Here is a 15,639-nt window from a genome sequence, read left to right as displayed (position 1 = left end):
AAAGCACCCCCACAACATGTGCTTATTGGTTGGGATGGTGTTCTTCAGCTTGCAAGCCTCCCCCTTTTTCCACCAAACATAATGATGGTCATTATGGCCAAACAGTTCAATTTTTGTTTCATCAGACAAGAGGACATTTCTCCAAAAAGTACGATCTTTGTCCCCATGTGCAGTTGCAAACCATAGTCTGGCTTTTTATTGCGGTTTCGGGGGAGTGGCTTCTTCCTTGCTGAGCGGCCTTTCAGGTTATGTTTTACTCGTTTTACTGTGGCTATAGATACTTTTGTGTCTGTTTCCTCCAGCATCTTCACAAGGTCCTGGCTGATTTCTTCATGATGTTAAGCAAAGAGGCACTGAGTTTGAAGGTAGGCCTTGAAATACCTCTGCAGGTACACCTCCAATTGACTCAAATGATGTCAATTAGCCTATCAGAAGCTTCTAAAGCCATGACATAATTTTCTGGAATTTTCCAAGCTGTTTAAAGGCACAGTCAAATTAGTGTATGTAAACTTCTGACGCACTGGAATTGTGATACAGTGAATTATAAGTGAAATAATCTGTCTGTAAACAATTGTTGGAAAAATTACTCGTGTCATGCACAAAGTACATGTTCTAACCAACTTGTTAAGTTCGTTAACAAGAAATTTGTGGAGTGGTTGAAAAGGTTTTAATGACTCCAACCTAAGTGTATGTAAACTTCCGACTTCAACAGTATAAACAATGCAATTGTTAAAGTGATGTTAAAAAAAAGCCTATTGGCTAGTTTGGACATCATTTACAAACTGGAGTTAAAAAAAACAAAAATAAGCTAGATTTGACATTAAAAATCATCATCAATTGGCTGAAAAGTATGAAAGGTAGAGGCCTCATAGCCTGGGGAGTTCTCTCGTTCTTCAGTTAAGAACTCCAGGCGGAACTGTGATCGCTGGGACACATGTAGACGGTTATCAAAATTGAACTCATCCTCCGTCATATCAGTAGTTGTCATAGTAGGATTATAGATTTGTGAACCATCGTAGAGTCCTCCTGAAATTACAAGTGTGTCGTCTGCTGCTAGGGATCCACCCACTGAAAATGAATTGAGTAGAGCTGTAAGAACCAATGTAACATTCACTACAGTAGCACAAATGTGTCAGCTGTAATAAAACATATATTAATGTACTACACAAGAATGAAACTCATGTATTATTCAATTGGAGCCTGCATGCACTGTCAATGTGTCTACATCTTAGTGAGAATGACAAAATGCATTTGAGGTATGGGAGAAAGATCTAATGAGAACATGATGTATGAATTCTCTTACCTTCGGCCTCAGAGTTGTTATAGAGAGGTCGGTGTGAGTATTGCCTCATCTGGTTCCATCTATTCAACATGTACATAAATATTCCCAAAACAAACACCCCAAGCACAACACTGAAGAAAACCGTCATGCCTTTTTCTGAATTGTCTAGTCCAAAACCTGTTGAATAAACCAGGAAAGATGTGAATAATTGAAATTCACTTACATTTGTGTTGCATAATAACTAATCATCTTTAAAAGACAGACATATCAACCAGCAGCAGTTACCTTGTGTCACATTATGTGTTGCGGTTGTCATCGAAATGGCAGCATTTGTGGTTTGAGGAAGATTCTTAGTGGATTGTTGTGGTGGGATATTTGATGTACTGTTTTGGTTTTCAGTGGTCTTGGCTGCTTGGGTGGTTGGTGCAGTGGAGGGGACAATACCTGGGACTGTAATGGCTGCAGATGTAGCATTAGCTGTAGGGGCCAAAGCTGATGGTGTTGACTCAGTGGTTGTGTTTGAGCTCTCAGCCAGTGCTGTTGTGGTTGTTGAGTTGTCCTGCACAGCATTGTGAGTTGTTGCTCCAGTGCTGTTCTGACTTGAGTTATGGTAACTTGTAGTAGAGAGAGCACCGTCAACAGTGACATTTGAAGGAGTTGACATGGCTGTGGTGTAGGTCTGGTTTGGCGCCATTGTCTCTGTGATTGCAGTAACCAAACGGATATTTGCGACAGTGGCATTATTTCCTCTCTCAGAAGAGCTTGTCAGGGTTGTAGTTGTAGTCAAGGAAATGGCCATAATAAAACTTGCCAGGGGTAGAGAAAGTCTGTGATCAATGGCCCTCATGTTCTCTTTGGTCCTATAGTGAACAACATAATAAAGTATTATAAGGATCCAAAAAAACACAAAAAAAACAGCTGTGTATAGTGTTGACCAACCATATCTTAAAGTCCCTCAGGCTGTGTGTTCTAATATAGAAACAACACAAGCCTGTACTTGTTCTATTTTTCACAGTCCCAAAGGACACCATACATATGAGTCACAACCAATGTTCTCTTAAAATGTTTTAGGCAATGAGTACATTTCTGGTCTGCTGAGCTCGAACGTTGTGAAAATTCTGTGCAACTTCCAGCGCGCGTTTACTGTGACCACTGAGGCTGTACCCGCTTTAAGTTACAGTATTAACAGTGGCCAAGTAGGCTACTGTGGCTATTTGATCATAATGTAGGCCTACCAGAGTGGCCTACCATCAAAAACAATGGACAAAATGCATCCCATAACATTTTAACATGTAAACAGCTGTTCTATCATTCAGCCCACAGTAGCAGCCAATGTGTGGTTTTCAATGTAGGCCTACATGAGACTTTTGAAGAAAAAAATTAGGCAGGGCTCGACATTAACCTGTTTATCCACTTGTCCTTCAGACAAGGAGGTGACTGAAAATTACGTTGTTTGATGCAAGAAACCACTTTACAAAATAAAATGTGTTACTATTCCCATACCATTATTACAGAGAATCAGACAAATTATGCTAACCTCTGCCTACTGGCTACTTAGCTTATTCAAGCCTGTCTCAAAATACAACACTGCCCCTTTAACACATAAAAAAAGCTCTTTACCTGACTCACTTTTCAAAAATGTCTAGAAAAGGTACACATGTTGGGCTCTTGTAGGAAAAAAATCACTCCCCTGCTGCTGACTACACATTATCTATAACTGGGCTAATAACAAACTAGCAAAGGATATGAACAAAAATGTGCACAGGTGGCCACATGCAGCTCTTGCTTTAATCGCAAAATTAGCACATCTACTCACGACCCCAGCTGTAAAGTCCAGATCAAAGCAAATGGCATGGATCCATATATGGCAATGGTCTATTTGCATATAGGCTTACTGCAGCTCTGATTGGTTATGCCGCACCGGTCTGCGTACTTTACGGGATGAGACCATGCCTGTCAATGCAATAGAAACCTACTCTGTTGCGTTCTGCCTACAATGCAATATCTTGCATTGTTCGTTTTGTTTCGGTATGTTGCATTGAAAGTGGCTAATATTGCGTTGATTCGACCACAATTTCCACAGTAACGCAAACGCGGATAGTGTTAACTAACATGGAAAACTCTAGAAAGTTGAGCGAAATTCAATCTCGTTCTTCTCTCAGTGGATTTATAGGAGTATTTATTCTGCGCAGTAGTCCCAGGGGAGCTGCGCAGCAGTCACGGGTTACTGTACGCGGGTAGTTTGGAGGAAACGTTGGTCACGACCCATGTTTTGTCATTGTGTTCAGGTAGTCCTGCTGTGTATGGTAGCCTTTGTATTAGCAAAATGTTACAGCACATGTGTATTTGACCGAGGTAGGCAGAATCGCACCTCGTTCAGCCCACTAAAGAATTAGCATCATAATAACTAAACGAGAGCCTACAGTATAAAAAAAAAACTACCATCTAGAAGACGGAGCCAGTACAGGTGCATCAAAGCTGGGACATAAAGACTAAAAGAACAGCTTCTATCACCACTAGCTGGTCTCCGCGCAGTACCCAGCCCTGAACTTAGTCACTTACTAGCCGGCTACCACCAACCCTTCACCTTAGAGACTGTTGCCCTACGTACATAGTCATTGAACACTGGGTACTTTAATAATGTCTATATACCGTTTTACCTACTTCATATGTATATACTGTATTCCAGTCAAGGCTCATCCTATATACTTACTGATGCACACACCTTTCCTATTCATGTACTGCCCATACACACCATTATATACATACGGTATCTCTGGGATGCTGGCCTTCTAGGCAGAGATGCAAAGAAAAATACATATCTCAGATAAGACAATTAAAAAAAAGATTAAAATGGGCAAAATAACACAGACACTGGACAGAGATATGGCTTTTTCTTTGCAACTCTGCCTAGAAGGCCAGCATCCTGGAATTGTCTCTTCACTGTTGACATTGAGACTGGTGTTTTGCGGGAACTATTTAATGAAGCTGCCAGTTGAGGTCTGTCATTGGAACACAGGAGTGATGGTTGCTGATAATGGGCCTCTGTGCCTATGTAGATATTTATACATTTTATGTTATTTTAATGGACAAAAAAAATAGCTTTTTAAAGAAAAAAAAGGACATTTTAAGTCACTTAGAAATGTCCTTGTTTTTTAAAGAAAAGCAAAAAAAATTGGCCATTAAAATGACATAAAATTGATCAGAAATACAGTATAGACATTGTTAATGTTGTAAATGACTATTGTAGCTGGAAACTACAGATTTTTTTTATGGAATATCTACGTAGGCGTACAGAGGCCCATTATCAGCAACCATCACTCCTCCATCACCCTACCATTTTTTACTACTGTTTATAATATATATACCCTACTGTTCAAAAGTTATATATATATTCCGGTCTCTGACATTGCTCGTTCTGATATTTCTTCATTTAAATTAGTGTTATGTATACTGCACTGACGAAGCTAGAAACATAAGCATTTCACTGCACCTGCGACAACATCTGCAAAATGCAGTATGCGTGCACGACAATAAAGTGTGGTCGGAACCGGAACAATACCAATGCACCTGCCTTCTGAAACTAAGTAGAGGGCAACTGAAATATTAAGCACATATGGTGTTTCATTAATACGCTATCTTTCGACTGTGTTTTTGACCTTCCCTATACCCTACCATTTTATTTTCACAGTTAACATTTAGAAAATAGTTTTAGCTCACCTTACACAGCCAGCACCCGTGAGAGTGAAACCAGGAACTTGGTTTATTGCTTTGTTCTCCACTCCCTACAGACCACAGACAGCAGAAGGCTTGCTTTCATGGCCCAGTGAAATGTGAAGTGGGCGGTCCCCTTCTGTGTTCACTTCCTCTATTGTCTGCTGGTTGGCAAGGAGACCTGGTCATTAGTCAGAAGAACTCTTTACATGTAGGCTTACAGTCAACAAATCAGAACTTTTTGCAGATACGTTATCTTTTAACTTCTTATTAAAAACAGTGTTCCCGGAGAGGTAAGAAAGGAAGAAAATGTTTTCTCTACCTTTTTTGGGATGTTTGTGTATGGTAGGCTGCACAAATCGCTTTGTCTACTGCATGTTAACTGTATGTGACCCTGGGTATTTGCCCCAGGAAAACAAATTGAGTATTATGTAGTATGTTAGTAGCGTACAGTTGTTTGTGGTTAATGAATATGGTCACCTTGGTAAAGATGCATGTGATGTATACAAGATACAGTATAACTGTTGCACTCCAAACCTGTTTAGAAATAAGCATGCATTTGTGTCTAGCTCATTGCCCTTTACCAAGCATGTTTATGAAAACAACTTGACAATGAAAGAAATCCCAAAAAGAACAATCACAGCAAGCTAACTCAGTATACATTTCAGCACAATCTTTATAGCCACAAAATGAATATACAGTCAAATGTATTGTATCAGCCTAAAGGGCTGTAAAATACAAAATAAACATGATCACATATCAACTGCATATGCTCATATTAGTCCATTATTTGTAGTGACAAGTAGGTTAGATGTACATTTTAATTTATGTATTTTTAATTAAACCTATTTTATCTATAATCTTAACACAATGTTGAAAAGTCATAAACCACCACCTCACAACCCATCGACCCCAAACTGTTCACACCCCTCTTGTAGGCAATTTTTTTTGTTGTTGTTGTTGTTACAGTTTTAAAGCTAATTTCCTTCAATTATAGACATTTTGCCATGTCATATGTGTGTTCACATGATACTTTAGTTACTCAACAAAAACAAAGGAGGCCGCTTTGGGGTTGAGGTCCCTGATCAATTAATCTGGCCATGATAACTACAACTATAAGATAGCTGGTTAGCCTAACATACCTACCTAGCTACCATAGGCTACCTAGTTGATCAACTGGACATTTTGAACAGGTTATAAATAGCTCTTTAAAGTCTGTCAGTGAGTGACATAGCAAGAGGAAAACTGCCCATACACAAACACATTTTGAATTGGTGCCTTGTGCATTCTTTACTATTACAACTCTCGACAGCAAGAAATTGAAAGCCCAGCTGAGTTAAAATAAATACATAAAAATAACATGACTGTTTTGTCAAACCCACGGTTCATATTGACCCTGATGAATATGGGGTTAGTAATGCTAGTCCTTTGTTCTTGTTCTTCACACACATTTGCTGATTAGGGACTTCATCTGCGTAATTACACACATGGGCTTCCTTTCTTAGCAACGAATTTCATTACAATAAAACTAGAATGGAAATGTGAGAGGACAAATCGTTCTCTTGGAGCACTCCAGTTGACAGAGTGTATTTAGCTTGGTGGCAGCATCACATTTTAGTGACCTTTTCCACATCCTTATCCACAATGTTAAACTGAGAGTCTTTGAATCCAGCGTTGTTTGATCCATTCTTCAGCTCCGATCCAGCCTTTTCATTTATCTCAGAGTCTAATGCCTGTGGAAGACACACAAAGACCACACCAGGAGACAGTTAACACAGAGACAGATAGACACAGCCACAGAACATTCAATACAGATGTAGGCCTACAGTATGAGAGAGAGAGAGAGAGAGAGAGAGAGAGAGATGGGGGAAGAGAGAGAGAGAGAGAGATGGGGAGAGAGGGGGAAGAGAGAGAGAGAGAGATGGAGGAAGAGAGAGAGAGAGGGTTGGAGGAAGAGGCTTTACCTCTGAGTCCTTGCCACAGCCAGCGCAGAATAGATCACGTCTCCTTACAAAGAGATCCAAGCGTAGATTCTCCTGCTTGCAACCACCTGGAAAGACACGACACAAGGAGATGTCTGGCTTAAATAAATGCATCCAGTATCAATTTTAATGAGCCTAAGTCATTATACTTAGGGCTAGGAGTTTTTCCGAAACCAAACTCCTCGTCGGGTCATGATGTCAAAACATAACTCATAACATGCACTATGCTGTTAGGGTTAGCGCTAAAGGAGGTGTCCTCACCTGTGATAGCGCTTACCACCAGGCCCACAATCACAGTCACCAGACTGCCCAGGAGACAGAAGTACAAGTAGGACAGGGAGTACCATGAGTCTGCCAGAGCTGGCCGGTCACTGTAACAACAAAAGAGAGAGAGAGAGTCATACCTGAGCAACTTTATCTCAGCCCCCCTAACACATTAGCCTCGTGAAATCAGATTCCTTTCGGTGACACAGGATGTAAACTAGCAAGATCAGGCTGGTTTAACAAGGCTGCTAACCCATAGCTATAAGCACCATCGGACTGGTCAAAGGTAGTGCACTATATGGGGAATAGGGGACTTTGGAGACAGTGGTTATAAAGTGACTGTGAGTAACTCACTCAGGCAGAGGGGTCGGTGTTACTGCCCCGGTCCATGGGGCCAGGGTGGTGTAGTTCAGGTCCTGTGTGCGGTTACAGCCTGCCACACTGATTGGCAGGGGGTTGGTCTTATCAGCTAGGGGTGGGTATATCTGCGCTCCAATCCCTACCCACAGGGTAATAACAAGGCCCACAATCAGTCCTGTGAGTCCCCCCTGCAAGGCATAAGGAAGCAGTCTCAGTACTGTCTTACCTAGAGATACCGCACATACATTTTTATATTGCCTAACCTTTGACGTTGTTGTATTTAACAACACAACATTGATTTTTATGTCAGGACTTTTATAGTGTTTACAGATGTTCATTTCTCTTTGAGTAATGAGTTAATCAGTCTTTGAGTATGAATGATGATTGATATGAAAGAAATCGGGGGATGCCTACTGTTGAGTTTGCTGTGCGCCAGAACATGCCTAGTACGTAAAGTCCAAGAAGAGGTCCACTTATCATTCCAAATATGGACAGTGCTGCCTGAAAAGAGACAACTGTTAGACATAAAGTGGAGGGGATGACTACCAGACAGCAGGTGGTGCTACAGAGCCACATCTGATTGTTTTTCCTACCTGCAAAATGCTTCCCATCAGTGAAGCTATTGCAGCCATCCCAATGCACAAAAACCCGAAGAAAATACCTGGAATATGTCCAAAGATAATTAAATATCCCATAAACGTATGATGAACATATGATGATTAAGACTATATTTACATGTAAAGTAACAACATATAATGAAATATAATGTACATACTAAAGAAAAATTCTAACTGACCTTCTATATTTGTATCACAGTATTATTTGAATGAACCCACATGTCATTTTGTTACTCTTACATAGGGCTGTGGCGGTCATGACATTTTTTCAGATTGTTATTGTTTTGTGTGAAACTCACTGAGGCCCATGTTGATCCAGGACACCTGTTTCTCTGTCAGGTTTTTCCACACTGGCCTGACAAAGTCCTCCACAGTGACAGCCACCAGCGCATTGATGCTGGAGGACACAGTACTGAAACAGACACAATGGCAATAGATGAGGGGAAGAGAAAGAATGTCCTTTGTCTGCAGGGTATTCATAATTAAACACATTCACTGATAGGTTAGTAGTGGAATACCGCTTGTGTTTGGACCCAGGACGGGGTAGAGGGGCGTGAGATTGGGTTTTCTTACTATGCCAATCAATTTAAATATCCATCTAGACCTTTTCCACCTAGAACATTTGTGTGACCAAACCTTCTCTATTTGGGTTCCCCTTGGGAGTATTCTCACCTTAGGGTGCCACTGTATGCTGCAGACACAAACAATCCAGGGACTCCAGGATAGGCTGCCAGAATGTCCATCACCAGGTAAGGAAGCAGCTTGTTTACACAAACACACACACACGCACGCACGCACGCACGCACGCGCACACACACACACACACACACACACACACACACACACACACACACACACACACACACACACACACACACACACACACATGCACACACTGGTCAGTTTCAACATTTGATAACACTGCCATAGACAAATCAAATTCAAATCTAATCACATTTTATTTGTCACATGCTTTGTAGACAGCAGGTGTAGACTAACAATGAAATGTTTACTTATTGGTCCTTTTTCAACAATGCAGAGTTAAAGAGAAGAAGAAAAAAATAGTGACACAGTGAATAACATGGCTATATATAGGGAGTAGAAAATAACATGGCTATATATAGGGAGTAGAAAATAACATGGCTATATATAGGGAGTAGAAAATAACATGGCTATATATAGAGAGTAGAAAATAACATGGCATTATATGGGAAGTAGAAAATAACATGGCTATATATAGGGAGTAGAAAATAATGTACCCGCCTGCCTGACCATTCTGCCTGCCTTGACAACAAGCCTGTCTGCCACTCTGTACCTCCTGGACCCTGATCTGGTCTTGACCTTTTTGCCTGTCCACGACTATTCTCTTGCCTACCCCTTTGGATCATTAAACATTGTAAGACTCCAACCATTTGCCTTCTGTGTCTGCATTATGGTCTCGCCTTGTGTCTTGATAGTACGAACTGTCCATGACAGACCCAGCAGGGAGCCACCATTAGGAGACATGAGGAGTTGGTACAGGGCCTTTTGGAAGGGCTGCCTCCTGTGTCTGCATCTGGGTCTCACCTTGTGCCTTGATAAATGCAGCCAGTCAAGATGCTCTCGATGGTGCAGCCATTTAACTTTTTGAGGATCTGAGGGCCCATGCCAAATCTTTTCAGCCTCCCGACGCGGGAAGAGGCATTGCCATGCCCTCTTCAAGATTGCGTTGGTGTGCTTGGACCATGATAGATCCTTAGTGATGTGGAGACTGAGGAACTTGAAGCTCTGACATGCTCCACAACAGGCCCGTAGATGTGAATGGGGGCGTGCTCGGGCCCTCCTTTCCCTGTATCTTTTTTGTCTCGCTGACAGCTTTTTTGTCTTGCTGACGTTGAGGGAGAGGTTGTTGTCCTAGCACCACACTGCCACGTCTCTAACATCATCCCTATAGGCTGTCTCCTCATCATTGGCTATCAGGCCCACCACTGTTGTGTCGTCGGCAAACTTAATGTTGGTGTTACAGTCATGCAAAGCCACGCAGTCGTGGGTGAACAGGGAGTACAGAAGGGGACTAAGCACACACTCCTGAGGGGCCCCCGTGTTGAAGGTCAGCGTGGTAGATATGTCTGGAAACATGTAGGTACTACAAACTGGGTCAGGGAGAGGTTGAAAATGTCAGTGAAGACACTTCACAACTGGTCAGTGCATGCTCTGAGTACATGTCCTGGTAATCCGTCTGGCCCTGCCATATTTTGAATGTTAATCTGTTAAAGGTTTTATTCACATCGGCTTCGGAGAGAGTGATCTCACAGTCTTCCGAAACAACAGGTGCTCTCACACATTGTTCAGTGTTGTTTGCCTCGAAGCGAGCATAGAAGGCATTTCCCTCATTTGGTAGGCCCATGTCACTTTGCAGCTCGTGGCTATGTTTCCCTTTATAATCCATGATAATTTGCAAGCCCTGCCACATCCGACGAGCATCAGAGCCGGTGTAGTAGGATTTGGTCTTAGTCCTGTATTGACGCTTTGCCTGTTGGATGGTTCCTTGGAGGGCGTAGCAGGATTTCTTATAAGCGTCCGAGTTAGTGTCCCGCTCCTTTCAAGCGGCAGCTCTAGCCTTTATGTCAGTGCGGATATTGCCTTTAGTCCATGGCTTCTGGTTGGGATATGTATGTACGGTCACTGTGGGGAAGACGTTGTCGATGCACTTAGTAATGAAGCCAGTGACTAATGTGGTAAACTCCTCAATGCCATCGGATGAATCCCGGAACATATTCCAGTCTGTGCTAGCAAAGCAGTCCTGTAATTTAACATCTGCTTAATCTGACCACTTCTGAATTAAGCATGTCACTGGTACTTCCTGTTTGAGTCTTTGCATGTAAGCAAGAATCTGGAGGACAGAGTCATCGTCAGATTTGCCAAATGGGGGGCGAAGGAGAGCTTTGTATGCATGTCTGTGTGAGTAAAGATCATCTAGAGTTTTTTTTCTCCCTTTAGTCGCACAGTTGATATGCTGGTAGAAATGATGTAAAACGGATTTCAGTTTTCCTGCATTGAAATCACCAGCCACTAGGAGCTCTGCCTCTGGAAGAGCATTTTCTTGTTGGCTTATGGCCTTACAGCTTGTTGAGTACAGTCTAAGTGCCAGCATCGGTTTGTGGTGGTAAATAGACTGCTACAAAAAATATAGATGTAGACTCTCTTGGTAAAAAGTATGGTCTACAATTTATCATGAGATATTCTAACTCAGGCGAGCAGAACCTCGAGACTTCCTTAATATTAGTGCAGCAATTTATATGCCGTCCATGCCTATATTAACCATAGCTGTCTTACACTTACTTACCTGATCAACTGCCCCTACATCACCGTTAGTGAATGGATCACAGTCTTTGTAAATGGAGTACATGGTGAGGCCGGAGAACACTGCTAAGCTCACAGTCAACCAGAGACCAATTATATTCCCATACAGTGACCTAAGGGGTTTAAAGAAAGCAAACATGGAAAAAACACTCATATTGCTATTCTTCTTTCACAGCTTTTCCTGTATGATTGTTCTAAATTGTGGAAAGTAGGAGTGCACCTTACAGTTTGGCTTGGGTTAGGGTTTTGCAAGAGATGTAACGCTGCACCTGTGACTGGTTGATGGAGTAAATGGACACCCACATTACACTGCCACCAACCACGATCGTCCAGAACGTGTGACGCTTCAAAGGGTCTGGATCAAAACTGCATTAGAAGGTATTAAATTGAAAACGCTCAGGAAACTATGCGGGGTCATACTGTGCTGGTAATGCATTTTTATCATTGTAGCTATTCAATCCCTGCATGACATTTGTGGACATTATACTTACTCAAACGCGCTGAGCCTGCCTCCCTGGTAGCAGTCGTCCCAGATCTTCCCCAGGCCCCCCTGGATGACAGCCCCCCTTGCGATGACAGCCACGAAACCTGCTAACATGATCACCATCTGAAACACGTCTGTCCATATCACCGCTTTCAGACCTCCCTGAGAACCACAAAACAACATGGAGTCAGGGGAAGGAATGTAGACTAACATGCCGTAACCTCATGTACACAAAAGAGGTATGTTCATGTGTAGGTTCTGTTGTGTTTCCTGGACCCTAGTAATTGCCCATAACTGGGTTACAGTTTTCCCTGCACGGTCATGTCATGGGAAAAACTCCTGGCCTTGGTCATGTGTATTGTCACAGCAGGAAGGTGTTGATTGCTGATTGGGAGTGTGTGAGATGAGCCACTGACCAGGGTACAGTAGAGGATGCACACCACCCCAGTGGCCACCAGCACTCCCCAGAGGTTCATTCCTGTGACTGAAACACACAGAAGTTCAGCCATGTGACTGAAACACCTAGAGGTACAGACCTCTTTACATGACTTGTCCAAATAGTACTCTTCAACTGTTTCCTTGAGATTAAACTATATACATATGAATCATGTATGATATCACTTAACCTAACAATATCTGCATGTTCTCTTTTGAGCTGCTGATAGCATCAATTCATGAACAATTAGACAACACAATCATCAGATCATAGACCAATTGAATTAGCTAAAGATGTATAATCAGTCAGACCCTCGATCAACGCACATATAATATTATTGTGGTTTGGATAAGGGACATTACAGAGGTACTTTGCATATGACTTACTTTGATTGAGTGCGAGAGCTGGCGCATATATGACCATACCAGTGTACAGGGCCTGAAAGAAACACAGCAATTAGTTGATTGATGTAAACATATACTTGATGCACATTCATAAAGGTGGAATGTTTACCTGAGATGGCCAGATGGCTTCAGAAAAACAGGCAATGGAAAAAAGGGACATTTTTTGTCGTTAAAGTATTACAGATATTATTGTTTCCACCAAATCCTTGGGGAAGTATTGCCTATCTTTTCATCCCATCTTCATGATGTTAACTGAATATTTACCGTTTGTGTGATGTACATGGATGTCCCGATCACCCGAATCAACTTATTAAAGCGCATCTCCAGATACTGCAGAGAAAATAAACATTTTTAGTCAAACCTGCCTGATTTCATTGGCTTTTTACACTTGTAAATATTTGTTTCTACCCAGCTAACAACAACATGTTCCCAAATTGTTTGAGAACGTTCCCGTAAGTGTCTCATTAGGTCACGAACCCTCAGAAAACTGAACACGTTAATTTTCTTGTAACGTCCCATGAAATGGTTCTAGAACATTAATATTGTATATTCTGAGAACATGGTAACCATGTTCTGAGTATGTTCTGTTTCAAATTAAGGGACTAACTCTGACATCAAAATCTGCTAAAAGGGTTCTCAGAAGGTCTTTGTTAACACAGATTGTTCCCCTAACTAATGGAAAACTGAACACTCGAACATTAGGGGTACATTACGGGTAACATTACAAAAAATGTTATTTCTCCCTAGAATTGTTATCTGGGTAATCAGGAAGTGATGATAATGAAGGATGCATAGACTTTTCATAAGTACATCCTGGTTCACACCTACCCACAACTCTGGACCCAAGTATCTCTTGTACCTCATTCTACCCTCCTGCCCCACATGCACCCCTCGCTCCTCCAGGTCTGTCTACCTTCAGCACCCCAGCAGCAGACTAAAAACTATGGGTGACAGGGCTTTCAGAAACTATTAGGGCTGCAGAGTCTCGTTCCTACTTTAAGGCATAGCTCAAAACTGTGCTGTTCAGAAAAGCTTACAAGGACCTCAGCTAATTCTGTTATTTTGTCCTCTGGATCTGGCGACACCTGTATATAGCTTTGATTGTTGTCTGTGTTCTATGTTCTGGATTGTTTTTATTATTATTACTATTTATTGCAAAATGTTTGCACCTTGGGTCTGAGAAAAGCACTTCACAAATTAGAATCATCATCATTATTATCTGCAAGCCTAAAGCCTCAACATTATTTTTGATTAAGTCATCAATGGTTTATTTTTCAAAACAAAGGAAATAATTGTATGGACTTTTAATGCAGTTAGTCACACATTTAGTCCTCATAGATGCTGAATGTGACAGATGTAACAGATAGACACCCCTCCTGGATTAGATTGCTTTCGTGGATCAGTGATAAATCATTAGTTAAATTACAACGGATAGACATGTTAGAGCACTACCCTCTCATCAACACCTCTCCCTACTGATTCATCTTAATTCCTACCCCTAACCTCTTACCCAAGTTCCCCTATTGCTCTTCACTTTATCTCCATCCACGTTGATTGCACTTGCTGTTTGACCGGTACAATAGACCCAGTGGAATGGTCACAAAAGTACAATGTATTTGACCCAAGTGGGTCTGACACTGTCTGGTATATCTCCTTACCTCATAGGTGCTGGTGATGCCCAGGCGGTAGAAGAGAGGGACAAATATCTCGGCGGTGATGATGGACATGATGGCATAGGAGATGGCAAAGATCCAGTAGTCCGCCCCAAACCGATAGGCTTCGGCTGGTGTGCCTATCACGGTGATGCCAGACATGAAGCTGGCAGTGAGGGACATGGCAACGGGCACCGCTGTCATCTGACGGCCCCCCAGCAGGAACTCACCGCTGTTGTTGTTCTTGCGGCCCCGGATGGCTTGGAACAGGCCAATGCCAGCTGCCCCCAGGACTGTGCCCACAAATACCACATAGTCCCACACAGAGAACGAGGCCACGGGGCCCCCTGTGCCCATCGTCATGGTTAATGAGCCCAGAAGAGATCTCTCAGGCAGGGACCGACAATTATCTTACCTTTACTATCTAAACACCTTCACCCACTGCTCATAACTTAGATCTTACAGTTTGATTGTTAGGCAATGTTGCTAATATTTAATTTCCTTTCTTTCCAACGCACACAATTTTTCCCATTTAAAACTCGATCAAATGAATGTTATATGAATTACAGAATTATTTAACTTTCACAAAGTTAAATCAAGAATGTCAAAATAAAACACTTTTACTAAAATTGAGGCCAACCGTTTTTCAGTCTTCCAAGAGAACAAACCAATAGCACATAAATTCTCAGTCAACTAGATATGCACCTCAGGAATGCTAGTATCAATACAGATTAAGTGTTGAAATTATTGCAGTTATTTAACACTTACAATAGACATCCATAATGGAAAGAAATGTCCTTCTACAAACATCCTAGAATCCCAAGAACTAATGTCCAATATTCCTATGTCTTCCTTACTTGTTGATGTTGAACAACGCTGAAAACTACTAGCAAAGCATCCTCCCGTTTAGCAAGACTTCCTTGTGTGCTCCCCTTGTCCTGACAAAAGCATGGAAGAACACACTATTGGTGCTGGTTAACCATAAATACCACTTTAATGAATCATCACCCAAGGACAACAGATACAGAATTCACCGTACCGCCTTCCAAGATTGTAAAACAGAACGATCTTCATATCTGACTTCATAAAGTGTGTTTGGCCC

General features: G+C 41.8%; 2 protein-coding genes across 6 annotated transcripts; both read right to left on the bottom strand.

The window, feature by feature from the left end:
• Positions 1 to 639: 639 nt before the first annotated feature.
• Positions 640 to 5,115, bottom strand: si:ch211-105j21.9 (sialomucin core protein 24-like). 5 transcript variants are annotated; one of them, XM_021609260.2, is made up of 4 exons: positions 5,003 to 5,115; positions 1,568 to 2,142; positions 1,304 to 1,459; positions 640 to 1,068 (listed from the first exon to the last, which is right to left on the bottom strand). In XM_021609260.2, exons 2-4 carry the CDS (start codon positions 2,127 to 2,129, stop codon positions 821 to 823), a joined length of 966 nt encoding a protein of 321 aa, XP_021464935.2. In that variant the 5' UTR covers positions 2,130 to 2,142; positions 5,003 to 5,115; the 3' UTR covers positions 640 to 820. The 5 variants fall into 5 exon arrangements, with proteins under 5 accessions (XP_021464935.2, XP_036839146.1, XP_036839145.1 ...); XM_036983251.1 differs by lacking the exon at positions 5,003 to 5,115 and adding an exon at positions 3,099 to 3,408 and having other exon boundaries at positions 1,727 to 2,142; XM_036983250.1 differs by lacking the exon at positions 5,003 to 5,115 and adding an exon at positions 3,099 to 3,393.
• Positions 5,116 to 5,785: 670 nt separating this feature from the next.
• LOC110527761 (sodium-coupled monocarboxylate transporter 1-like) lies at positions 5,786 to 15,578 on the bottom strand. Its single transcript, XM_021609258.2, has 15 exons — positions 14,544 to 15,578; positions 13,150 to 13,215; positions 12,868 to 12,919; positions 12,462 to 12,529; positions 12,053 to 12,207; positions 11,787 to 11,927; positions 11,545 to 11,674; positions 8,892 to 8,980; positions 8,519 to 8,631; positions 8,196 to 8,263; positions 8,017 to 8,103; positions 7,597 to 7,790; positions 7,240 to 7,349; positions 6,961 to 7,046; positions 5,786 to 6,729 (listed from the first exon to the last, which is right to left on the bottom strand). The coding sequence occupies exons 1-15, from the start codon at positions 14,898 to 14,900 to the stop codon at positions 6,604 to 6,606; spliced, it is 1,842 nt and encodes a 613-aa protein (XP_021464933.2). The 5' UTR covers positions 14,901 to 15,578; the 3' UTR covers positions 5,786 to 6,603.
• Positions 15,579 to 15,639: the final 61 nt, after the last annotated feature.

The sequence above is a fragment of the Oncorhynchus mykiss genome, chromosome 7, assembly GCF_013265735.2.
Source record: "Oncorhynchus mykiss isolate Arlee chromosome 7, USDA_OmykA_1.1, whole genome shotgun sequence".
NCBI classification, from domain to species: Eukaryota; Metazoa; Chordata; class Actinopteri; order Salmoniformes; family Salmonidae; genus Oncorhynchus; species Oncorhynchus mykiss.
This window is presented reverse-complemented; position numbering and strand designations above follow the sequence as displayed.

Coding starts and splice junctions, on each gene's coding strand:
- si:ch211-105j21.9 (XM_036983250.1), bottom strand. CDS start 3,136: ATGCCATTTGCTTTGATCTGGACTTTACAGCTGGGGTC. Junction 2,143..3,098: donor TGGACTTTACAGCTGGGGTC/GTGAGTAGATGT, acceptor TGTTCACTATAG/GACCAAAGAGAACATGAGGG. Junction 1,069..1,303: donor TAACAACTCTGAGGCCGAAG/GTAAGAGAATTC, acceptor ATTCATTTTCAG/TGGGTGGATCCCTAGCAGCA.
- LOC110527761 (XM_021609258.2), bottom strand. CDS start 14,900: ATGACGATGGGCACAGGGGGCCCCGTGGCCTCGTTCTCTGTGTGGGAC. Junction 12,208..12,461: donor GCATCCTCTACTGTACCCTG/GTCAGTGGCTCA, acceptor TGTGGTTCTCAG/GGAGGTCTGAAAGCGGTGAT. Junction 7,047..7,239: donor GGTGGTAAGCGCTATCACAG/GTGAGGACACCT, acceptor GTGTCTTTCCAG/GTGGTTGCAAGCAGGAGAAT.